This window comes from Pristiophorus japonicus, chromosome 12 (genome assembly GCF_044704955.1).
Source record: "Pristiophorus japonicus isolate sPriJap1 chromosome 12, sPriJap1.hap1, whole genome shotgun sequence".
NCBI lineage: Eukaryota > Metazoa > Chordata > Chondrichthyes > Pristiophoridae > Pristiophorus > Pristiophorus japonicus.
Window position 1 is genome coordinate 106833423 of NC_091988.1, and position 26527 is coordinate 106859949.

The following is a 26527-nucleotide window of genomic DNA, read 5'->3' on the forward strand; positions in this document are numbered from 1 at the left end:
ACCACCTATGTTCTTTCTCTGACTCAGGCTCTGCGACTAGTTCACAACCAGGTTCAAGATGCTCACCTCGACCTCCCAGTTTTACCCGAATTGTCCCTCGTGGCACCAGGGAAGTATGGATTCGGAAGGGATTAGAGCCACAATGGGAGGGGCCTTTTCAGGTGTCACTCACTACCCCCACTGCAGCCAAGGTTGAGGGGAAAAGTGCCTGGGTTCACCTGCACCACTGCAAGCTCATCACCATTTAAACAAATTTTGCTGGTTAGTCTAATTCCTGTTTCTGTTCCAGATCTCCTCTTCCCCATAGCTGAACAAGGCAATTGAAGGAGGATCAGTTTGAATTTTTACCTGTAAGACAGCCAAATACACTGACGGAGACCTGAAGAAGGGAAACGGGAAAACAGAACTCTTTTTATCAGCTAAATAATTGGACTATTTATAAGATGAGACTGTGTCTGTATGTCACTGTCTGCATAATAGTGTTGATATATGACAGTTTTGGCGCATGGGAAGGAAGACAAAGGCGAGAGCTCCATGTAAACACCTTTTTGTATATGTCTTACGTTTATGCGGAAAAAGGGCACTTCACTAGATGCTGGGTGTGTTCACATATCCCTATACATTCCAAAGGGGGAATTCCTTTGCGCACCGTTCCCCTGACCCTAACTGAGACTGTTAGATGGATTCAAAGAAACGATATTGGAACAGGTAGCTAACCGCACTGCTGAGGCTCTGGAGGGCATCACAGCTGAAATGGTAGCGATAAGGACCGTAGCATTACAAAACCGAATGGCCCTCGATTACCTGTTAGCTGAGAAAGGGGGAACGTGTGCCCTGATAGGATCTGAATGTTGCACTTACATTCCTGATAGTTCAGAAAACATAACCCACCTTGCCGATCACATAAGGAGGGAGGTGAAGAAGTTATCCACACCAGCAAAAGAACTTAGCAGGTTTGATAGGTTTCTGGGTGGATCTTGGAGATCCTATCTAATACATGGGGCAATTGTTCTCATCGTAATAATTACCTGCTGTTTGATTGTTGGTTGCCTTAACCTCTGCTGTAAAATAATGATGACAAGGTTAGCAGACCCTCTTGTGGTCAAGGGTTCCCGGGTTATGATCAAACAAACTAGAGAACTACTCAACAATGCAATACTCCTAGAATGATCCTAAATGTTATCATAGAATGATAAAAGGAGGGATGTGGATATCTGAACGGAATATATGGAATTAAGGACAGTAAAGTAAACGGGATATATGAAAATGTATAAGCCATGGAAGAATAGCTGGGAGAATGTCAGATTGCAAATAGTGCAACATCAGCATAGCTAACAGTCTGTCTCAAGGTTTCAAGTCACTACTCCTGCCAATAACATCTAATTGTAACATAAAATAAATCTGCAGAATTGCAAGGTCTCAGTTAATAGTCACATCATTAGATTGAAACATTTAGAGGCAATGCTTGAGCTTTCAAGAAGAACATCTCATATAGATTGACTAATGAGTGGCTGAGTTAGACTGTCAATCCATTTGTATTTTGTTATCTGATTTCAAAACTGTATAACTGTTGACGCTTTATGATGTAACTTCACCTATCCGTAGGGAGTGTGTACGCTCTATCCAGAGAGTATATCTTCTGTCTGATAGGTCTTACTGGCCGGTAATAAAGACTGCTTTGTTCAAAGCACAAGAGGTATTCGACTCAGTAATTTTACTGAACCAGATTGAGGTAAAAGAATCCAGGAATTTACAACTACACAGAGAGTACATCCATAGACTGCATATACAACAACACCGATAAAGGAGGCTTATGATAAATGTCGGGTTCCTAATTCAGTGGAAAACCAAGCTGAATATAGAAAGTATAGAGGAGAACTGAAAAAGTAAGATGGGAAAGAGAATGTATGAGAATAAATTAGTGGAAGAAATAAAAGGGAACACAAAAGTCTTTTATAAACACATAATTAGTAAAAGGATAGCCAAAGGAAGGATGGGGCCGATTAAGGACCAAAAAGGCGACCTTATGTCGAGGCAGAGGGCTGAGGTACTAAATGAGTACTTTGTCGCTGTCTTCACTAAAGAATTAGGATGCTGCCAATGCAACAATAAAGGAGGAGGCAGTAGAGAAATTGGATAGATAAAGAGGAGGTACTTAAAAGGTTGGCATCGCTCAAAGTAGAAAAGTTACCCGGTCGGATGGGATGTATCCTAGGTTACTGAGGGAAGTAAGGGTAGAAATTGCAGAGGCTCTGGACACAAACTTCCAAACCTCCTTGGATATGGGAATGGCGCCGGAGGACTGGAGAATTGCCAATGTTACCCCTTTGTTCAAAAAAAGAGGGGGATAAACCCAGCAACTATAGGTCAATCAGCCTACCGTCGGTGGTGCGGAAACTTTTAGACGCAATAATCCGAGACAAAATTAATTGGGACTTAAAAAAAATGTGCTAATAAATGAAAGCCAACACATATTTGTTAAAGACAAATCATGTATGACTAACTTTATTAAATTCTTTGCTAAGTAATGGAGAGGATTGATAAGGGTTGTGCAGTTGATGCGTATATGGACTTTCGAAAGGCATTTGATGAAATAGCACATAATATACAAAATCGCAAAATTAAAGACGATAAAATTAAAGAGCCAATTGCAGTGTAGATACAAAATTTGCTAGGGGACAGAAAGCAGAGAGTAGAGAAAAAATCAAAGCGCAAGTTATTATTTAAATGGAGAAAAATTGCAAAGTGCTGCAGTACAGCGGGACCCTGGGGGTACTTGTGCATGAAACAAATGTAATGACTCAAAAGACTTGTTACTGTAAACTGCCTCAGGTGTAAACCTGATCCAACCTTATTCGCGCCCAAAGTAACCCGCGTGACATGGAACCCGTGCTTATTTACCAGTGACCTCGCACGCGCGCATACAGCCTGATGGCCTCCGACAGTGGCGCCCCCGGTGTCTAATGACTCCAAGCATAAATACATAACAACATCTCCTTTCAAGATCTTAATATCAGTCTTTTTACAAATTAAGATGGTCTGGGACTTTCCGCTCACGAGTTGAGTGTCTCAGTTCAACTTCAGTTCTGGGCGAGCATTCTGAGTCAGTTGTGACTGAAGGCTGAGTAACCGATCGAATGACCACATCTGAGACTGGAGGTCCAGTTTCAATAATGACAGCAAAGTCCTCTGATGAATGAACATTGGTTGGTTGGTCACTGACTGCATCTTCCTCAAGTGGTCCCAGTTCATCCGTGTGCTGCAGTTTTATCTGATCAACATGTTTCCTGCATGTTTGCCCATTCTTGAGCACTCTGTTACCCTCCTTGGCTGTAACAGTACCAGCGATCCACTTTGGACCTTGACCATAATTCAGTACATAAACCAGATCGTTGACAGAGATGTCACGTGACACAGCAGCACGATCATGATAACCTTGCTGACTTTGACGTCTGTTTCAGCACGATCATTCAAATCGGGATGTACAAAAGAGAACTTGGTCTTGAGACTTCTCTTCATCAGTAGTTCAGCAAGGGAGACCCCAGTAAGCGTATGAGGTCTGGTCCTGTAACTGAGCAGTATACAGGACAAGCGAGTCTGCAGTGAACCCTGAGTTACACGTTTCATACTCTGCTTGATCGTTTGAACAGCACGCTCTGCTTGACCATTAGAAGCAGATTTGAATGGAGCTGACCTCACATGTTTAATACCATTGCATTTCATGAACTCTTGAAACTCCAGAATTGTGAAGGAAGATCCGTTGTCGCTCACAACAATGTCAGGCAAACCATGAGTAGCAAACATGACACGAAGGCTCTCAATAATAGCTGTAGACGTACTGGATTACATAATAATACACTCTATCCACTTTGAATATGCATCCACAACAAATAACATCTTTCCAAGGAAAGGGCCTGCAAAATCGATGTGGATCCTCGACCGTGGTTTAGGTGGCCACGTCCAAAGACTCAGCAGAGATTCCGCTGGTACTTTACTTAGCTGCATGGACACATGATTCCAGATCAGAGTCAATTCCAGGCCACCATATATGAGCCCGAGCAATGGCTTTCATCATGACAATACCAGGATGAGTGCTACATAGTTCATGTACAAATTTTTCTCTACCTTTCTTAGGCTTAACAACACGATTATCCCACAGTAAACAATCTGACTGAATGGACAGTTCATCTTTGTGACGGTTGTAAGGCTTGGTCTCATCACACATTTCCATTGGTATTGGAGACCAATCACCACTGAGGACACAACGTTTCACAACCGATAAAATAGGGCCATGGCTGGTCCAGATCTTAACTTGTTGAGCAGTGACAGGTGTTCCTTCACTCTCAAGAGCATCCATTACTAACAGTAGATCTGTAGGTTGAGGCGTCTCCACCTCAGGTGTGGGCAACGGCAGACGACTCAGTGCATCGGCACAATTCTCAGTGCCAGGTCTATGATGAATAACATAATCATAGGCAGATAATGTCAACGCCCACCTCTGGATATGGAACGATGCATTGGTATTGATCTCTTTGTTTTCTGAAATCAATGAAATGAATGGCTTGTGATCCATTTCAAGTTCAAAACGAAGACCAAATAGGTACTGATGCATCTTTTTGATCCCACACGGGCCAAAGTTTATTTTTCTACCATGCTGTATGCTCTTTCCGCCTTTGACAAACTTCTTGAAGCATACGCAACAGGTTGTAGCTTACCTGACTCATTTGCTTGTTGGAGTACACAGTCAACCCCATATGATGAAGCATCACAGGCCAATACAAGATGCTTACATGGATCATAATGAACAAGCAACTTGTTTGAACAGAGCAGATTTTTAGTTTTCTCAAAGGCTTTATCTTGAGACACATCCCAGACCCAGTTGTCGCCTTTTCTGAGTAGCACGTGCAGTGGCTCTAACAAAGTGCTCAATCTGGGTAATAAATTACCAAAGTAGTTGAGTAGCCTAAGGAATGAATGCAGTTCCGTCACATTCTGAGACCTGCATGCATTTTTGATGGCCTTGGTTTTCGAATCAGTAGACCTGATGTCATCAGCAGCAATCTTCCTCCCCAAGAATTCAACTTCAGGTGCCATGAAGACATGCTTCGAATGTTTCAGCCTGAGCCCCACTTTGTCCAGACGATGTAGGACTTCTTCAAGATTGTTCAGATGTTCAGTAGTGTCGCGACCTGTGACCAGAATACCATCTTGAAATACGACAGTTCGAGGAACGGACTTCAGTAGACTCTCCATATTCCTCTGCAATATGGCTGCAGCCGAACGAATTCCAAAAGGACACCTGTTGTAGACAAACAGTCCTTTATGGGTGTTGATGCAGGTGAGTTTCTTTGAAGTGTCAACAAGCTCCTGTGTCATAGAGGCCGATGTCAGATCCAGTTTAGTGAACGACTTTCCACCAGCTAGCATGGTGAACAGGTCATCAGCTTTCAGTAACGGGTACTGATCCTGTTTCGAAAATCGGTTAATCGTAACCTTGTAGTCTCCACAAATCCTGACAGTGCCATCACTCTTCAACACAGGAACAATAGGACTGGCCCACTCGTTAAACTCGGCCTGTGATATGATCCCTTCATGTTGAAGTCTGTCAAGCTCAATTTCAACCTTCTCCCTCATCATATAGGGAACAGACCGAGCCTTATGATAGACAGGTCTTGCATCGGAATCCAGGTAAATCTGCACCTTGGCTCCAGTAAAATTTCCAATGCCCGGTTCAAACAAAGAAGGAAACTTCTTCAACACTTGAGCACACGAAGTGTCATCCACCAAGGACAACACTTTGATATCATTCCAATTCCACTTGATTTCCTCGAGCCAATTCCTGCTGAACAGCATTGGACCATTACCTGGGACGATCCATAATGGTAGGTCATGAACCACACCATCATATGACACCTTGACTACTGCACTGCCGATCACCGGTATGAGTTCCTTAGTGTAAGTACACAACTTGACATTGACTCGATTCAGCTTAGGCTTCAGCTTGTCGAACGTCCTTTGGCTCATTATCAACCTACTCTCACCCGTGTCCAGCTCCATTGATACCAGCACGCCATTCAGCTTCACATTTCAGCTGGCTCCTTCCCAAGAATGAAAATAGACGATACACTTCCTCCTCGGGTTGGGTATCCGGGCCAGCACTGGACTGGTCATCATGAGCAATGTGATGAGCGGCAGCACGCTTGCTCAGTTGTGGGCACATTCTCTGAAGATGCCCCACTTTCAAACAGCCATTACAGAAGTACTGTTTAAACCGACACTGATGAGGCCGATGATTGCCCCCAAAATGCCAACAGGATGAAATCGGTTTCATACCAGTTGGCGGACTTTGAGCAGCTACAGGTCTCACATAAGCAGATGGGTAGGCCCTGCCATAAGCAGCTCTGCCAGACATCGACACAATCTTGTTTACAGTACTTGTCATGAAGCTCCGACTCTTCGATGATATCTACCTCAAATTATCAACAGTCGTCATGCATGCCTGGGCCGTCGCGATGGCCTTGCTCAAATCCAGCTTCTCTTCGTCCAATAACTTCCAAAAAATCACATCATGCTTGATGCCTATCACGAAGAAATCTCGCTGCATGTCTTCCAACACTTTCCCGAACTTACACTGCTCAGCAAGACGTCGCATGTCGGCGACGAATCCCAGCGACACATCCTGCCCCTCAGCATGGAATGCATGTAGAAGCGATAGCGTGATATGATGATCCTCTCTTTTGGCTTAAGATGGTCACACACCAAAGCACAAAAATCCCCATATTCTTTGTCCATTGGACGTAAAGACGAGAGAAGATTCTTCATGAGGCCATAAATTTTTGGACCTCAAATGGTGAGGAAAACCGCCCTGCGCCAAACGGCGTCAGCCTCCCTCCAATTTGTTGGCTACAAAATAGATCCAGGTGGTTGATAAAATCCGCCCAATCCTCGCCATCCGTGAATCTCTCTAGAATTCGAATAATGCCCATTGTACATGCGAAGGTTCTTAAGTTATCTCGTCACCAAATGTAATGAATGTAATGACTCAAAAGACTTGTTACTGTAAACTGCCTCAGGTGTAAACCTGATCCAACTTTATTCACGCCCAAAATAACCCACGTGACATGGTACCTGCACTTATATACAAGTAACTACGCATCCGCGCGTACAGCCCGATGACCTCCAACAGTGGCGCCCCCTGATGTCTGGTGACCCCAAGCATAAATACATAATAGGTTAGTATGCAGGTACAGCAAGTGATCAGGAAGGCCAATGGAATCTTGGCCTTTATTGCAAAGGGGATGGAGTATAAAAGCAGGGAAGTCTTGCTACAGATATACAGGATATTGTGAGACCACACCTGGAATACTGCGTACAGTTTTGGTTTCCATATTTATGAAAGGATATACTTGCTTTGGAGGCAGTTCAGAGAAGGTTCACTAGGTTGATTCCAGAGATGAGGGGGTTGACTTATGAAAGGTTGAGTAGGTTGGACCTCTACTCATTGGAATTCAGAAGAATGAGAGGTGATCTTATCGAAACGTATAAGATTATGAGGGGGCTTGACAAGGTGGATGCAGAGAGGATGTTTCTACTGATAGGGGAGACTAGAACTAGGGGGCATAATCTTAGAATAAGGGGCTGCCCATTTAAAACTGAGATGAGGAGGAATTTCTTCTCTCAGAGGGTTGAAAATCTGTGGAATTCGCTGCCTCAGGAAGCTGGGACATTGAATAAATTTATGACAGAGTTATACAGTTTCTTAACCAATAAAGGAATAAGGGGTTATGGGGAGTGGGCAAGGAAGTGGACCTGAGTCCATGATCGGATCAGCCATGATCGTATTAAATGGCGGAGCAGGCTCGAGGGGCTGTATGGCCTACTCCTGCTCCTACTTCTTGTTAAGTATGGAAGAACTCCATAAGACTGAGTACTGCGAGCTAAAACTGATGTGACCTTAGTCTCTTCAATACAACTCCAGAGTGCCTAAACAGCATGGCAGATAACTTTTCATACTCCCTTGCACGAGGTGTGCATGTGACACTTGGGCCGCCAACAGTTGCACCCTCTGGTGGCAAGTCTTACACAGTTACAATGTTTGCATACATAACATCACTCGCCCCCAAAGTCTTTGATACAAATTATTTACAAGTTGAGACGATCCGGGGCCCTACGCTCCCTGGTTGATCATCTGAGTTCAAACTCTGGCATGGGTGAGTTGGTCGGACCATTGCTGCACTGCGGCGCGGCTGGTCTGACAGGACTGTTGGGAATGGTGGGTTCAGCCTCTTGATTGACAGTGAGGTCGATTGCTGGTTGGGTGTGTGTTGGTGGATCGATGATGGTGATGTCCTCTTCAGGTTGTTCCTGGTTGTCAGTGAACCGCAGTTTGGTCTGATCCAAATACTTTCTGCACGTTTGTCCATTCAACCGTTTGACTATAAACACTCTATTCCCCTCCTTGGCCAAGACAGTGCCAGCGACCCATTTAGGACCATGACCGTAATCAAGGACAAACACAGGGTCGATGTCACTCGATAAAACCGCGCGATCGTGGTACATGTTTTGCTGGTGACACCGGGTTTCCACATGATCAGTTAGACCGGGTGGACTAGGGAGAGCCTAGTTTTGAGTGCTCTCTTATAAGAACATAAGAATTAGGAACAGGAGTAGGCCATCTAGCCCCTCGAGCCTGCTCCGCCATTCAATAAGATCATGGCTGATCTGGTCGTGGACTCAGCTCCACTTACCCGCCCTCTCCCCGTAACCCTTAATTCCCTTATTGCTTAAAAATCTATCTATCTTTGACTTGAAAACATTCAATGAGCCAGCCTCAACTGCTTCCTTGGGCAGAGAATTCCACAGATTCACAACCCTCTGGGAGAAGAAATTCTTTCTCAACTCGGTTTTAAATTGGCTCCTCCGTATTTTGAGGCTGTGCCCCCTAGTTCTAGTCTCCCCCACCAATGGAAACAACCTCTCTGCCTCTATCTTGTCTATCCCTTTCATGATTTAAAATGTTTCTATAAGATCACCCCTCATCCTTCTGAACTCCAACGAGTAAAGACCCAGTCTACTCAATCTATCATCATAAGTTAACCCCCTCATTTCTCGAATCAGCCGAGTGAATCGTCTCTGTACACCTTCGAAAGCTATCCTTCCTTAAGTAAGGTGACCAAAACTGCACGCAGTACTCCAGGTGCGGCCTTACCAATACCTTATACAGTTGCAGCAACACCTCCCTGCTTTTGTACTCCATCCCTCTCGCAATGAAGGCCAACATTCCATTCGCCTTCCTGATTACCTGCTGCAAACTAACCTTTTGGGATTCATGCACAAGGACCCCCAGGTCCCTCTGCACCACAGCATGTTGTAATTTCTCCCCATTCAAATAATATTCCCTTTTACTGTTTTTTTTCCCAAGGTGGATGACCTCACACTTTCCGACATTGTATTCCATCTGCCAAACCTTAGCCCATTCGCTTAACCTATCCAAATCTCCTTGTAGCCTCTCTGAGTCCTCTACACAACCCGCTTTCCCACTAATCTTAGTGTCATCTGCAAATTTTGTTGCACTACACTCTGTCCCCTCCTCTAGGTCATCTATGTATATTGTAAACAGTTATGGTCCCAGCACTGATCCCTGTGGCACACCACTAACCACTGATTTCCAACCGGAAAAGGACCCATTTATCCCGACTCTCTGCTTTCTGTTCGCCAGCCAATTCTCTATCCATGCTAATACATTTCCTCTGACTCCGCGTACCTCTATCTTCTGCAGTAACCTTTTGTGTGGCACCTTATCGAATGCCTTTTGGAAATCTAAATACACCACATCCATCGGTACACCTCTATCCACCATGCTCGTTATATCCTCAAAGAATTCCAGTAAGTTAGTTAAACATGATTTCCCTTTCATGAATCCATGCTGCGTCTGCTTGATTGCACTATTCCTATCCAGATGTCCCGTTATTTCTTCCTTAATGATAATTTCAAGCATTTTCCCCACTACAGATGTTAAACTAACCGGCCTATAGTTACCTGCCTTTTGCCTGCCCCCTTTTTTAAACAGAGGCGTTACATTAGCTGCTCTCCAATCTGCTGGTACCTCCCCAGAGTCCAGAGAATTTTGGTAGATTATAACAAATGCATCTGCTATAACTTCCGCCATCTCTTTTAATACCCTGGGATGCATTTCATCAGGACCAGGGGACTTGTCTACCTTCAATCCCATTAGTCTGTCCCGAGTGATAGTGATCATCTCAAGGTCCTCCCTTCCCACATTCCTATGACCAGCAATTTTTGGCATGGTTTTTGTGTCTTCCACTGTGAAGACCGAAGCAAAATAATTGTTTAAGGTCTCAGCCATTTCCACATTTCCCATTATTAAATCCCCCTTTTCATCTTCTAAGGGACCAACATTTTACTTTAGTCACTCTTTTCCGTTTTATATATCTGTAAAAGCTGTTACTATCTGTTTTTATGTTTTGCGCAAGTTTACCTTCGTAATCTATCTTCCCTTTCTTTATTGCTTTTTTAGTCATTCTTTGCTGTTGCTTAAAATCTTCCCAATCCTCTAGTTTCCCACTAACCTTGGCCACCTTATACGCATTGGTCTTTGATTTGATACTTTCCTTTATTTCCTTGGTTATCCACGGCTGGTTATCTCTTCTCTTGCCGCCCTTCTTTTTCACTGGAATATATTTTTGTTGCGCATTATGAAAGAGCTCCTTAAAAGTCCTCCACTGTTCCTCAATTGTGCCACCGTTTAGTCCTTGTTTCTAGTCTACTTTAGCCAACTCTGCCCTCATCCCACTGTAGTCCCCTTTGTTTAAGCATAGTACTCTCATTTCTGACACAACTTCCTCATCCTCAATCTGTATTACAAATTCAACCATATTGTGATCACTCATTCCGAGAGGATCTTTTACGAGGAGATCGTTTATTTTTCCTGTCTCGTTACACAGGACCAGATCCAAAATGGCTTGCTCCCTTGTAGGCTCTGTTATATACTGTTCTAAGAAACAATCCCGTATGCATTCTATGAATTCCTCCTCCAGGCTACCCTCTTCATTAACAATTCTGCAGGGGGAGCCCCAGTGAGCGAGCGGGGTCACGTCCAGAACCCGAGATAAGCAGGTCTGCAAGGAGCCCTCCATCACACGTTTCAACCTCTGCTTAAGAGTTTGGACTGCCTGTAAATTAGCAATCTTGTTGTGCGAGGCCCCTTGGGGAAGAGTGACCATAATATGGTAGAATTCTTTATTAAGATGGAGAGTGACACAGTTAATTCGGAAACTAGGGTCCTGAACTTAAGGAAAGGTAACTTCGATGGTATGAGGCGTGAATTGGCTAGAATAGACTAGCAAAGGATACTTAAAGGGTTGATGGTGGATAAGCAATGGAAAACATTTAAAGATCACATGGATGAACTTCAGCAATTGTACATCCCTGTCTGGAGTAAAAATAAAACGGGGAAGGTGGCTTAACCATGGCTAACAAGGGAAATTAAGGATAGTGTTAAAACCAAGGAAGAGGCATATGAATTGGCTAGAAAAAGCAACAAACCTGAGGACTGGGAGAAATTTAGAATTCAACAGAGGAGGACTAAGGGTTTAATTAAGAGGGGGAAAATAGAGTTTGAGAGGAAGCTTGCAGGGAACATAAAAACTGACTGCAAAAGCATCTATAAATATGTGAAGAGAAAAAGATTAGTGAAGACAAACGTAGGTGCCTTGCAGTCGGATTCTGGTGAATTTATAATGGGGAACAAAGAAATGGCAGACCAATTGAACAAATACTTCGGTTCTGTCTTCACGAAGGAAGACACAAATAACCTTCCGAATGTACTAGGGGACAGTGGGTCTAGTGAGAAGGAGGAACTGAAGGATATCCTTATGAGGCGGGAAATTGATGGGATTGAAGGCCAATAAATCCCTGAGACCTGATCGTCTGTATCCCAGAGTACTTAAGGAAGTGGCCCTAGAAATAGTGGATGCATTGGTGATCATTTTCCAACAGTCTATCGACTCTGAATCAGTTCCTATGGACTGGAGGGTAACTAATGTAACACCACTTTTTAAAAAAGGAGGGAGAGAGAAAACAGGTAATTATAGACTGGTTAGCCTGACATCAGTAGTGGGGAAAACGTTGGAATCAATCATTAAAGATGAAATAGCAGCGCATTTGGAAAGCAGTGACAGGATCGATCCAAGTCAGCATGGATTTATGAAAGGGAAATCATGCTTGACGAATCTTCTGGAATGTTTTGAGGATGTAACTAGCAGAGTGGACAAGGGAGAACCAGCGGATGTGGTGTGTTTGGACTTTCAAAAGGCTTTTGACAAGGTCCCGCACAAGAGATTGGTGTGCAAAATCAAAGCACATGGTATTGGGGGTAATGTACGGACGTGGATAAAGAACTGGTTGGCAGACAGGAAGCAGAGAGTTGGGATAAACGGGTTCTTTTCAGAATGGCAGGCAGTGACTCATGGACCCCAGCCCTTTACAATATACATTAACGATTTAGATGAAGGAATTGAGTGTAATATCTCCAAGCTTGCAGATGACACTAAACTGGGTGCTGGTGTGAGCTGTGAGGAGGATGCTAAGAGGCTGCAGGGTGACTTGGACAGGTTAGGTGAGTGGGCAAATGCATGGCAGATGCAGTATAATGTGGATAAATGTGAGGTTATCCATTTTGGGGGCAAAAACACGAAGGCAGAATATTATCTGAATGGTGGCAGATTAGGAAAAGGGGAGGTGCAACGAGACCTGGGTGTCATGGTACATCAGTCATTGAAGGTTGGCATGCAGGTACAGCAGGTGGTTAAGAAAGCAAATGGCATGTTGGCCTTCATAGCGAGGGGATTTGATTACAGGGGCAGGGAGGTGTTACTGCAGTTGTACAGGGCTTTGGTGAGGCCACACCTGGAGTATTGTGTACAGTTTTGGTCTCCTAACTTGAGGAAGGACATTCTTGTTATTGAGGGAGTGCAGCGAAGGTTCACCAGACTGATTTCCGGATGGCGGGACTGACCTATCAAGAAAGACTGGATCAACTGGGCTTGTATTCACTGGAGTTCAGAAGAATGAGAGGGGATCTCATAGAAACGTTTAAAATTCTGATGGGTTTAGACAGGTTAGATGCAGGAAGAATGTTCCCAATGTTGGGGAAGTCCAGAACCAGGGGTCACAGTCTAAGGATAAGGGGTAAGCCATTTAGGACTGAGATGAGGAGAAACTTCTTCACCCAGAGAGTGGTGAACTTGTGGAATTCTCTACCACAGAAAGTTGTTGAGGCCAATTCACTAAATATATTCAAAAAGGAGTTAGATGCAGTCCTTACTACTAGGGGAATCAAGGGGTATGGCGAGAAAGCAGGAATGGGGTACTAAAGTTGCATGTTCAGCCATGAACTCATTGAATGGCGGTGCAGGCTCGAAGGGCCGAATGGCCTACTCCTGCACTGATGTTTCTATGTTTCTATGCTTGATGCCATTGCGGGTCATAAACTCATTGAATTCCGAGCTGGTGAAACACGGTCCATTGTCACTGACAAGGACGTCGGGCAAGCCATGGGTGTCGAACATAGCTCGGAGGCTTTCAATGGTGGCAGTGGATGTGCTGGATGACATTATTCAATTCATTTCGCTTCTCGGCCTTTTGGCTAAGATCAAGTTTAGTATCGCTTCTCGGCCTTTTGGCTAAGATCATGCGTAACTGACGTGACAGGGGAGTAACCACCATAACCCCAAGGTGGTTCTCCCTGGATCAGGAAGGTATATGCTTGCTTTTTTGGAAATAGGAGGTGGGTGGGGTGGCTTGACCCATCCACCTCCACGGAGGTGTGTGGGGGACCTGACCCATCCACCTCCATGGCACGAACCTGGTATTGCAGTACTTCCAGGAACGGTGCAGTGGCTCTAGGCCTTTTGGCTAAGAGCATTGGCACAGAGTGATCCTTGAATGGGCCCAAGGTGACCTCTGGTGTTTGTGATTTGACAAAGAATTGGAACGATTGGCTACGAATTTCAAAAAAAAAAAAAAAATTCATTTAGAGTAAGTGTCCACTACAACTAAAAACATCTTTCCGAGAAAGAGGCCAGCAAAATCTACGTGGATCCTGGACCACAGTTTGGAGGGCCATGACCACAGACTCAATGGAGCCTCCCTTGGTGCATTGCTCAATTGTGAGCACGTGTTGCACTGGTGTGCGCATGACTCTAAGTCCGAGTCAATACCAGGCCACCAAACATGCGACCTGGCTGTAGCCTTCATCATGACTATGCCTGGGTGGTTATTGTGTAGGTTGCGTAAAAACGTTTCCCTGCATTTTTTTGGCAAAACCACACGATTACTCGATAAGAGACAATCCGACTGGATGGACATTTCATCTTTGCGTCGGTGAAACGGCTTAATTTCATCTTGCATTTCCCTGGGAACGGCCGACCAGCTCCCATTGAGGATGCAAATTTTTACAAGTGATAGTACAGGATCCTGGCTGGTCCAAGTCCTGATCTGACGAGCAGTGACGGGTGACCCCCTCGCTCTCAAAAGCATCCATGACCAGAAGCAAGTCTGCGGGCTGTGCCATTTCCACCCCGGTAGTGGGCAATGGTTGCCAACTGAGGGCATCAGCACAGTTCTCCGTGCCTGGTCTATGGTGGATAACATAGTCATTGGCAGACAATGTTAGTGCCCATCTTTGGATACGGGATGAAGCATTGGTGTTTATACCTTTGCTTTCTGAAAACAGCGAAATGAGCAGTTTGTGGTCGGTTTCAAGCTCAAACCGAAGTCCAAATAGGTATTGGTGCATTTTCTTAACACCATATACATATGCTAACGCCTCTTTCTCAACCATACTGTAGGCTCTTTCAGCCTTAGACAGACTTTTAGACGCATATGCAACCGATTGAAGTTTGCCCGATACATTGGTTTGCTGTAACACACAGCCGACCCCGAACGAAGATGGATCACAAGCTAGCACTAATTGTTTACACGGGTCATACAGTGCAAGTAACTTATTAGAGCAAAGTAGGTTTCTGGCCTTCTCAAAGGCTGTCCCTTGAGATTTACCCCAAACCCAGTCGTCACCCTTACGTAGCAACATGTGCAACGGTTTCAGCAAAGTGCTTAACCCGGGTAGAAAGTTACAAAAATAGTTGAGGAGTCCCAGGAATGAATGGAGCTCCGTCACATTCTGTGGTCTGGGTGCATTCTTGATGGCTTCTGTCTTCAAGTCCGTGTGTCTTGTTATGTCTTTAATACTCTTATGAATGACTCCACGAGGTCTAGTATTGTACTTGAGCTGTTGTGACCTTAGTCCCATTTATTGTAACTCCAAACTGAGGCACAAGCATGGCGGGCAGCCTTTTATACTGGGCCCTACACACCTATGCAGGTGACCCTCAGGTCTTCCACCGCAGTGCCCTCTGGTGGCACACCTTATGTGACTATACAGTTAGTATACATGGTCTACATGCATGACAGATCTGATGCTGTCTGCTGCAATCTTTCACCCCAAAAATTCGACCTCTGGTGTTTGGAAAACATACTTGGAGCTTTTCAGCCTGAGTCCCACTCTGTCTAGTCGACTTAGAACCTCTGCCAGGTTATGCAGGTGTTCGGTGGTGTCGTCTTGAAACACAACGGTGCGCGGAACCGATTTCAGCAGACTCTCCATGTTCCTCTGGAAGATGGCAGCAGCCGAGCGAATCCCAAAAAGGCACCTGTGGTATATAAACATTCCTTTGTGCGTGTTGATGCAGGTCAATCTATTCGAAGATTCAGTCAGCTCCTGTGTCATGTAGGCGGAGGTTAGGTCCAACTTGGTGAACGACTTCCCCCTCGCTAACGTTGCGAACAGGTCATCCGCCTTTTCGTGGGTACTAATCCTGTAACGGGACTCTGTTGATCGTTGCCTTGTAGTCTCCGCAGATTCTGACCGTGCCATCGCTTTTCAACACCGGAACAATTGGACTAGCCCACTCATTGAACTCGACTGGCGATATGATTCCCTCTCGTTGAAGTCTGTCCAGTTCGATCTCGACTTTCTCCCTCATATATGGAACCGCTCGAGCCTTGTGATGAACGGGCCTTGCATCGGGGACTGGGTGGATCTGCACCTTGGCACCTGTGAAGTTGCCAATGCCTGGTTCAAATAGCGATGGAAACTTGCTCAGTACTTGGGCGCACGAGGCATCATCCACTGAAGATAGTGCTTTGATGTCGTCCCAGTTCCATCGAATCTTTCCTAGCCAGCTTCTGCCGAATAGCGTTGGGCCATCGCCTGGTACAATCTGCAGTGATAAATCATGCACAGCTCCATCGTACGATACCTTAACTGCCGCACTGCCAATGACTGGTATGAGCTCTTTGGTGTAGATGCGCAGCTTTGTCTGAATCGGGCTCAGTTTGGGCCTTTGTGCCTTGTTGCCCCACAGTTTCTCAAAAGCCTTCTGGCTCATGATTGACTGACTCGATGCCATGTCCAACTCTATTGATACCGGAATACCGTTCAATTTGACTTTTAGCATGTTAGGTGGTGAAGGTGTGTACCCCATACACTTCTTCCTCGGGTTGAGTTGCCTCTCGTTTGTTCTGCATGATCTGCACCAGACCGATCATCCTCTGCTGACTCTGCCACGTGGTGAGTCGCAGCACTCTTGCACATTCGCTGGAGGTGCCCCATTGTTTCACAGCCTTTGCACAAGTAGTGCTTGAATCGACATTGATGGGCTTGATGATTACCCCCGCAGCGCCAACATGATGCTAATGGATTTGCATTCACGCCCGATGGCGGACTCTGAGTCATCCTAGGTCTTGCAGCTGCAGACATGTAGGCCCTGACATATGCAGTTCGGCCTGCTAGCGATGTTATTTTATGCACAGTACTTGCCAGTGAGCTTCGATGCTGGGAAGATATCTGTCTGGTATTATTGCTCATGGATATGAATGCCTGGGCTATAGTGATGACCTTGCTCAGGTCTAAGGATTCGGCGGACAGCAGCTTGCAAAGAATGACCTTGTGCCCGATGCCAAGCACAAAAAAGTCCCGCAGCATTTCCCCCAAAAATCCAGCAAATTCGCAAGTTCCCGCAAGGCGTCTCAGGTCGGCGACATAACTCGCCACGTCCTGGCCCTCGGAGCATTGGTGCATGTAGCAGCGATACCTGGCCATTAAGACTCTCTTTCAGCTTGAGGTGGTTCCGAACCAGCGTACACATTTCTGTATATGTCTTCTCCGCTCAGTTGCTAGCAGATTCTTGATGAGGCCGTATATTGTGGACCCACACACAGTGAGGAGAATCGCCCTGCGCTTGATCGTTTTATCGTCCCCATCCAGCTCATTGGCCACGAAGTATTGGTCGAGACGCTCAACGAAGGCTTCCCAATCATCACCCTCTACAAATCTCTCTAAAATACCAACGGCAGCCATGACTGCGTGAAAGTTCGTAATCTGTTACTCGTCGCCAATTGTTAATTATGGAAGAACTCCACAAGACTGAGTACTGTGAGCTAAAACTGACGTGACCTTAGTCTCTTTAATACAACTCCAGAGTGCCTAAGCAGCATGGCAGACAACCTTTTATACTCCCTTGCACGAGGTGTGCAGGTGACCCTTGGGCCTCCAACAGTTGTGCCCTCTGGTGGCAAGTCTTACACAGTTACAATGTTTATATACATAACATTTCTTATGTTCCATCAGTTATTTTTCAGACTGGAGTGAAGAGTGCAGTAGTGTCCTCCAGGGGTTGGTGATGGGACCACTGCTCTACTTGATATATATTAATGATCTGGACTTCGGTATACAGGGCATTGTTTCAAAGTTTGCAGATAACACAAAACTATGACATGTAATAAACACTGAGGAGGGTGGTAACAGACTTTAGGAGGACAAAGCTGGTGAAATGGGCAGACACGTGGCAGCTGAAATTTAATGTAGAGAAGTGTGAAGTGGTAGGAAGAATGGAGAGGCAAAATGAACTAAATGGTACAATTTTAAAGGGTTGCAGGAATAGAGAGATCTGGGGGTTCACATACAGAAATCTTTAAAGGTTGCAAGACAAGTGAGAAGGCTGTTGAAAAGGCACACGGGATCCCTGGTTTATAAATAGAGGACTAAAGTACAAAAGCACAAAAGTTATGCTAAACCTTTATAAAACTTTGGTGAGACCCCAGCTTTAAAAAAATGTGTTCATGGGATGTGGCCATAATTAGTAAGGCCACCATTTATTGTCCAAACCTAATTACCCTTGAGAAGATGGTGATGAGCCGCCTTCTTGAGCCGCTGTTGTCTGTGAGGTGAAGGTGCTGTTGTGGAGGGAGTTCCAGGATTATGACCTAGCGACAATGAAGGAATGGTGATATATTTCCAAGTCAGGATGGTGTGTGATTTGAAGGGGAACTTGGAGGTGGTGGTGCTCCCATGCGCCTGTTGCCCTTGTCCTTCTAGGTAATAGAGGTCGCGATTTGGGAGGTGCTATCGAAGAAGCCATGGTGAGTTGCTGCAGTGCATCTTGTAAATGGTACACATTGCAGCCATGGTGCGCCAGTGGTGGAGTGAGTGAATGTTGAAGGTGGTGGATGGGATGCCAATCAAGTGCTTTTTCCTGAAGATAGTTGGGCCTAGGATACTGCCCTGAGGAAGTCCTGGAGTATGGAGTTGGAGCTGGAGTATGATGTTCAATTCTGGGCACCACACTTTAGGAAGGATGTCAAGGCCTAAGAGTACAGAGGAGGTTTACTGGAATGGTTCCAGGAATGAAAGACTTCAGTTATGTGAATAGACTGCAGAAACTACAGTTGTTCTCCTTAGAGCAGAGAAGATTAAAGTTTTCAAAAACTGGATGCAGTTTGAAAGAGTGAATGAGGAGAAACTGTTTCCAGTGGCAGAATGGTCAGTAACCAGAGGACACAGATTTAAGGTGTTTGGCAAAAGAATTAGAGGCAACATGAAGAACAAAAAATTAGACATTGAGTTGTTGTGATCTGCAATGCTCTGCCTGAAAGGGTGGAGGAAGCAGATTCAATAGTAACTTTCAAAAGGGAATTGTGCAAATACCTAAGTGTTAAACATTGTAGGGTTATGGGAAAAAAGCAGCGGAGCGGAAGAATTTGGTTATCTCCTTCAAACAGCCGGCACCAGCACAATGGCCCAAATGGCCTCCTTCTGCGCTGTATCATTTTATGAATGTATCATTATAGGATAGAGTGAGAAAGAGCTATCACTGCAGAGGATAGGAAGGACCTATCACACAGAGGGTGGGATGGACTTATCACGGGAGAGGGTGAGATGGACCTATCACAGGAGAGGGTGGGATGGACCAATCGCACAGAGGTTGGGATGGACCAATCACACAGAGGGTGGGATAGATCTATCACAGTAGAGAATGAGATGGACCTATCACACAGAGGGTGGGATGGACCTATCACAGGAAATATAGGGCTGGACCCATCGCAGGAGAGGAAGAGAAAGACCTATCACACAGTGGGTGGGAAGGATCTATCACACAGAAGGTGGGATGGACCTATCACACAGAGGGTGGGATGGACATGTCATAGTAGAGGGAGGGAAGTACCTGTCACAGGAGAGGGAGGGAAGTACTTGGGCTGGCGTTGCATGGAAGTGGCTGAGATGGAATGGAAGGGGCTGACATTAAATGGGAGGGGCTGGAATGGAATGGAAGGGGTTGGGATGAAATGAAAGGGGCTGGGATGGAATGGGAGGGGCTGGAATGGAATGGGAGGGGCTGGGATGGAATGGAAGAGATTGGGATGGAATAGGAGAGGCTGGGATGGAATGGAAGGGGCTGGCATTGAATGGATGGGGAAGGGTATCGAATGGAAGGGTATGGGATGAAACGGAAGGGGCTGGGATAGAATGGGAGGGGCTGGGATGGAATGGGAGAGGCTGGAATGGAATGGGAGGGGCTGGGATGACATGGAATGAAAGAAACTTTCATTGATTGGTACTGGTTGGCATTGAATGGAATTGGCTGGCATGGAATAGAAGAGGCTTTCATTCAATAGAAGCTGAAGGGAACTGGCTGGCGTTTAATTAAGAACATAAGAAATAGGAGCAGGAGTAGGCCATTTGGCTCCTCGAGGCTGCTCCGCCATTCAATAAGATCATGGCTGATCTGATCATGAACTCAGCTCCACTTCCCTGTCTGCTCCCCATAACTCTTTATTCCCTATTCGCTCAAAAATCTGTTTATCTCCGCCTTAAATATATTCAATGACCCAGCCTCCACAGCTCTCTGGGGCAGAGAATTTCATAGATTTACAACCCCCTGAGAAGAAATTCCTCCTGGCCCCTTATTCTGAGACTTTGTCCCCTAATTTTGGTTTCCCCTACGAAAGGAAATATCCTCTCTGCATTCACCTTGTCGAGCCCCCTCATTATCTTATATGTTTCGATACTTCTGAGCTCCAATGTGTATAGGCCCAACCTACTCAACCTATCTTCATAAGTCAACCCCCTCATCTCCAGAATCAACCTAGTGAACCTTCTCTGAACAGCCTCCAATGCAGTATATCGTTCCTTAAATACAGAGACCAAAACTCCACAGGTGTGGCCTCACCAATACCCTGTACAGTTGTAGCAGGACTTCTCTGCTTTTATACTCTATCCCCCTTGCAGTAAAGGCCAACATTCCATTTGCCTTCCTGATTGCTTGCTGTATCTGCATACTAACTTTTTGTGTTTCATGCACAAGGACCCCGAGGTCGCTCTGTACTGCAGCATTGTGCAATTTTTCTCCATTTAAATTATAATTTTCTATTATTTCTGCCAAAGTGGATAACCTCACATTTTCCCACATTATACTCCATCTGCCAAATTTTTGCCCACTCACTTAGCCTGTCTATATCCCTTTGCAAATTTTTTGTGTCCTCACAATTTGCTTTCCCACGCATCTTTGCATCATCAGCAAACTTGGCTACATTACACTCGGTCCCTTCATCCAAATAATTAATATAGATTGTAAATAGTTGAGGCCCTAGCACTGATGCCCGCGGCACCCCATTAGTTACTGTTTGCCAAACGGAAAATTACCCATTTATCCCGACTCTCTGTTTTCTGTTAGTTAGCCAATCCTCTATCCATGCTAATATATTACCTCCAACCCCGTGAACTTTTATCTTGTGCAGTAACCTCTCATGTGGCACCTTATCGAATGCCTTCTGGAAAACCAAATACACCACATTCACTGGTTCCCCCTTAACCACCCACCCTGCTTGTTACATCCTCAAAGTACTCCAGCAAATTTGTTAAACATGATTTCCCTTTCATAAAACCATGTTGACTCTGCCTGATTGAATCATGTTTTTCCAAATGTACTGCTACTGCTTCCTTAATAATGGACTCCAGCATTTTCCCAACAACAAATGTTAACAGATGTTAATTGTGGGGATTAGCCTACACAGCACTCCAGTCCTATTCTATATGGTTGGTTATTAATATTCTCTGAAATTACTTTGCAAGCCACTCGGTAGTAAAAGGTCTACTGGAAAACAGAACAAAAATGGAAATATTGGACGAACCTATCTACAATGTGCCCGGCATTAGATCAGGATGAGACTGAGGCATTGTCAGCCCAGATTACCATAGAAAGTGCTTCTCACCAACATCTGGGATCTTGTCCGTAGGTGGGAGAGCTATCCCGTAGACTAGTCAAACACTAGCCTGATCATCATCATCATCATACCTCCAGGTCCAAGGCCACCCCAACCTCTGTCGTCGAGCTACAACATGCTCGAGTACATACAGAGGCTAAACTCTAGCACATAGTCGACGTATTTACTGAGGCATATGAAAGTAAGGGCCTTACGCTAAACATCCGTAAGACAAAGGTCCTCCACCAGCCTGTCCTCGCTGCACAGCACTGCCTCCCAGTCATCAAGATCCATGGCGCGGCCCTGGACAACGTGGACCATTTCCCATACCTTACGAGCCTATTATCAACAAGAGCAGACATTGACGACGAGATCCAACACCACCTCCAGTGCGCCATTGCAGCCTTCGGCCGCCTGAGGAAAAGAGTGTTCGAAGACCAGGCTCTCAAAACTGCCACCAAGCTCATGGTCTACAGGGCTGTAGTAATACCCGCCCTCCTGTATGGCTCAGAGACATGGACCATATACAGTAGACACCTCAAGTTGCTGGAGAAATACCACCAACGATGCCTCCACGAGATCCTACAAATCCCCTGGGAGGAATAGCCTGATACAGTTATACTCATACTGTCATATATGTTTCAGCTAATGTCCCAGACTCCGACATCACCATCTCTGGGTATGTCTTGTCCAATTGGCAGGATGACCCACAGTCAACAACAACAATAATTTGCATTTAATAGCCCCTTTAACAAAGTAAAATGTCCTAAGATGCTTCACAAGAGCGAAATCAAACAAATTTTGAAACCATGCCACATAAAGAAATATCAAGACAAATGACCAAAATCTTGGTCAAAGAGATAGGTTTTAAGGAGAGTCTTAAAAGAGGAGAAAGAGGTAGAGAGGTGGAGAAGTTTAGTGAGGGAATTCCAGAGCTCTGGGCCTAGGCGGCTGAAGGCACAACTGTCAATGGTGGAGCGATTAAAATTGGGGATGCGCAAAAGGCCAGGTTTAGAGTATATACATTTATTTAAGAAATAACACCAAATAATATTCCAGTTATTTGTTAAAGAAGGAAATATAGAAACAAGTTCCATATTTTATTATTTTTTATATTTTCTGGTCCTCAATGCAACAGAAAGTTGGTTATGAAACTGTGGTATTGGAGGATATGCAAATGTATTTATTTGCAATAGTTATGGAAACCATTCTGCTTCCACGGATTTATCACCGCTGATCAGATCTCTCACAAACATCTTTCCAAATTCTTTCATTGGCGAAGTGTACCGATCTCCCATTCCTACACACAACTCACAACAGCATAACTCCCCACTCACTATAAACAACATAATGTACTCTGTGCCATGAACTCGTCTGACGGCAATTATGTAAAAGCAGATTTTTGACGGAAAGGGTTGTGTCTTGGGAATACCTCAGCAAGATCATCCAGTGAATAGTTTAGGCAACATTGAACAAAAATGTCCCACTTCCAATTCTTGGCCCAGGTTGAGTAGGCTCAGCAGGTGAGACGTTGCGCGGCGGTAGCCGGTGACGCGATGACGCAGCACGGAGAGCTGAGCCGCAGTGTTTACAGGGACTGGGTGCCGCGCGGAGCGTGAGTGACGGCCCAAGCCCAGCAACGGCCGGAGCGCGAGCCCAACAACAGCCTGAGAGCGAGCCGAGCAACGGCCGGGGCCCAGCAACGGCCGGAGCGCGAGCCTAGCAACAGTCGGAGCGCGAGACCAGCAACGGCCGGAGCGCGAGCCTAGCAACAGTCGGAGCGCGAGACCAGCAACGGCCGGAGCGTGAGCCTAGCAACAGTCGGAGCGCGAGACCAGCAACGGCCGGAGCGCGAGCCTATCAACAGTCGGAGCGCGAGACCAGCAACGGCCGGAACCGAGCAACGGCCGGAGCGAGAGCGCAGACCGAGAGCCCAGCAGCGCCGCCATGTATCGGGCGCTCTACACGTTCCACTCGGCCGAGCCGCACTCGCTGCACTTCACGGCCGGCGAGAGCTTCGTCATCCTGGAGCGGAGTAACCAGCACTGGTGGTTGGCCTCCAAGAGCAGCACCGGGGAGGTGGGCTACATTCCCGCTTCCTACATCCACAAGGACGAGGTGAGGAGCGACCGGGGCCGGGGGAGGCAGGGCCGGCCCGGCACACCACCATTAGTATTCAGCGGAGCGCGGCAGGAGCGTCCTTCACCGCCCACTCAATACAGTGCGGGCCGGCGGGCTTCAAGAGGCTCAGGGTGCCAGGCCGGGAGCGAGATTAAGGTGTCCGTCAGTGGTAGTCCTGCAGCTTCACCATCCCAACCGGGGGGAGGAGTTGTGTGATCCGATGAGGGGGTGGGGAGAGAGAGAGGAGTTGTGTGATCCGGGGGGGGGAGAGAGAGAGAGAGAGGAGTTGTGTGATCCGGGGGGGGGGGAAGAGAGAGAGAGAGAGAGAGAGAGGAGTTGTGTGATCCGGGGGGGCGAAAGAGAGAGAGAGGAGTTGTGTGATCCGGGGGGGGGGGAAGAGAGAGAGAGAGAGAGAGAGAGGAGTTGTGTGATCCGGGGGGGGCGAAAGAGAGAGAGAGGAGTTGTGTGATCCGGGGGGGGGGGAAGAGAGAGAGAGAGAGAGAGAGAGGAGTTGTGTGATCCGGGGGGGGGGGGGGGGGGGGGAGAGAGAGAGGAGTTGTGTGATCGGGGGGGGAGAGAGAGAGAGGAGTTGTGTGATCGGGGGGGGGGGGGGGGAGAGAGAGAGAGAGAGGAGTTGTGTGATCGGGGGGGGGGGGGAGAGAGAGAGAGAGAGGAGTTGTGTGATCCGGGGGGGGGGAGAGAGAGAGAGGAGTTGTGTGATCCGGGGGGGGGGGGGGGAGAGAGAGAGAGGAGTTGTGTGATCCGGGGGGGGGGGAAGAGAGAGAGGAGTTGTGTGATCGGGGGGGGGGGGGGAGAGAGAGAGAGAGAGAGAGAGAGGAGTTGTGTGATCCGGGGGGGGGGGGGGAGAGGAGAGAGAGAAGTTGTGTGATCGGGGGGGGGGGGGGAGCGAGGAGTTGTGTGATCGGGGGGGGGGGGGGGAAGAGAGAGAGAGAGAGAGGAGTTGTGTGATCCGGGGGGGGGGGGGGGGGGGAGAGAGAGGAGTTGTGTGATCGGGGGGGGGGGGGGGAGAGAGAGGAGTTGTGTGATCGGGGGGGGGGGGGGGAGAGAGAGAGAGAGGAGTTGTGTGATCCGGGGGGCGGGGGGAAGAGAGAGAGAGAGAGAGAGAGGAGTTGTGTGATCGGGGGGGGGGGGGGAGAGAGAGGAGTTGTGTGATCGGGGGGGGGGGGGGGGAGAGAGAGAGGGAGAGAGGAGTTGTGTGATCGGGGTGGGGGGGGGGGGGAGAGAGAGAGGAGTTGTGTGATCCGGGGGCGGGGGGAAGAGAGAGAGAGAGAGAGAGAGAGGAGTTGTGTGATCGGGGGGGGGGGGGGGAGAGAGAGAGAGAGAGGAGTTGTGTGATCCGGGGGGGGGGGGGAAGAGAGAGAGAGGAGTTGTGTGATCGGGGGGGGGGGGGGGGAAGAGAGAGAGAGAGAGAGAGAGAGGAGTTGTGTGATCGGGGGGGGGAGAGAGAGAGAGAGAGGAGTTGTGTGATCGGGGGGGGGAGAGAGAGAGAGAGAGAGAGAGAGAGGAGTTGTGTGATCGGGGGGGGGGGAGAGAGAGAGAGAGAGGAGTTGTGTGATCGGGGGGTGGGGGGAGAGAGAGAGAGAGGAGTTGTGTGATCGGGGGGGGGGAGAGAGAGAGAGAGAGGAGTTGTGTGATCGGGGGGGGGGGGGGGGGGAGAGAGAGAGGAGTTGTGTGATCCGGGGGGCGGGGGGAAGAGAGAGAGAGAGAGAGAGAGAGAGAGGAGTTGTGTGATCCGGGGGGGCGGGGGAAGGAGAGAGAGAGAGAGAGAGAGGAGTTGTGTGATCGGGGGGGGGGGAAGGGGGGGAGAGAGAGAGGAGTTGTGTGATCCGGGGGGGGGGGGAAGAAAGAGAGAGGAGTTGTGTGATCGGGGGGGGGGGAAGAGAGAGAGAGAGAGAGAGAGAGGAGTTGTGTGATCGGGGGGGGGGAGAGAGAGAGAGAGAGAGGAGTTGTGTGATCGGGGGGGGGGAGAGAGAGAGAGAGAGAGAGAGAGGAGTTGTGTGATCGGGGGGGGGGGGAGAGAGAGAGAGAGAGAGAGGAGTTGTGTGATCGGGGGGTGGGGGGGGAGAGAGAGAGAGAGGAGTTGTGTGATCGGGGGGGGGGGAGAGAGAGAGAGAGAGGAGTTGTGTGATCGGGGGGGGGGGAGAGAGAGAGAGAGAGGAGTTGTGTGATCGGGGGGGGGGGGGGAAGAGAGAGAGAGAGAGAGAGGAGTTGTGTGATCCGGGGGTGGGGGGGGGGGGAGAGTTGTGTGATCCGGGGGGGGGGGGAGAGTTGTGTGATCTGGGGGGGGGGGGGAGAGTTGTGTGATCCGGGGGTGGGGGGGGGGGGAAGAGTTGTGTGACCCGGGGGTGGGGGGGGGGGGGGGGAGAGTTGTGTGATCCGGGGGTGGGGGGGGGGGGGGGAGAGTTGTGTGATCCGGGGGTGGGGGAGGGGGAAGAGTTGTGTGATCCGGGGGGGGGGGGGAGGTGGGGAGAGTTGTGTGATGTGGGGGGGGGGGGAGAGTTGTGTGATCCGGGGGTGGGGGGGGGGGGGGAAGAGTTGTGTGATCCGGGGTTGGGGGGGATGGAGTTGTGTGATCTGGGGGTGGGAGTTGTGTGATCCGGGGTGGGGGGAGGAGTTGTGTGATCCGGGGGTGGGGGAGTTGTGTGATCGGGTGAGGGGGGGGGGAGTTGTGTGATCCGGGGGTGGGGGAGGGGGGAGTTGTGTGATCCGGGGGTGGGGGAGGGGGAGTTGTGTGATCCGGGGTGGGGGGTGGGGGAGTTGTGTG

General features: G+C 47.7%; 1 protein-coding gene, 1 long non-coding RNA gene and 1 pseudogene across 7 annotated transcripts in view; 2 read left to right on the top strand and 1 right to left on the bottom strand.

Moving 5' to 3' along the window:
* The window catches only part of LOC139277411 (uncharacterized), a 45093-nt gene that overhangs the window by 12655 nt on the left and 5911 nt on the right, over positions 1-26527 (bottom strand). Inside the window, exon 1 of one of the 2 annotated variants that reach the window (XR_011596080.1) lies at positions 23054-23628. The exons of the other annotated variant lie outside the window; for it this stretch is intronic. This is a non-coding gene — a long non-coding RNA (uncharacterized lncRNA). Of the gene's footprint in view, positions 1-23053; positions 23629-26527 lie in introns of those variants that run through there. 2 annotated transcript variants of the gene reach the window in all.
* LOC139277717 (U2 spliceosomal RNA) lies at positions 13647-13922 on the top strand (annotated as a pseudogene).
* The window catches only part of nckipsd (NCK interacting protein with SH3 domain), a 280231-nt gene continuing 276893 nt past the window's right edge, over positions 23190-26527 (top strand). For 3 of the 5 annotated variants that reach the window (XM_070895841.1, XM_070895842.1, XM_070895843.1), the window contains exon 1: positions 23190-23739. In XM_070895841.1, coding sequence (XP_070751942.1) covers positions 23569-23739 — 171 coding nt within the window. In that variant the 5' untranslated portion in view covers positions 23190-23568. The remainder of the gene's footprint in view (positions 23740-26527) is intronic. The other 2 variants (XM_070895840.1, XM_070895844.1) reach the window with 1 other exon arrangement.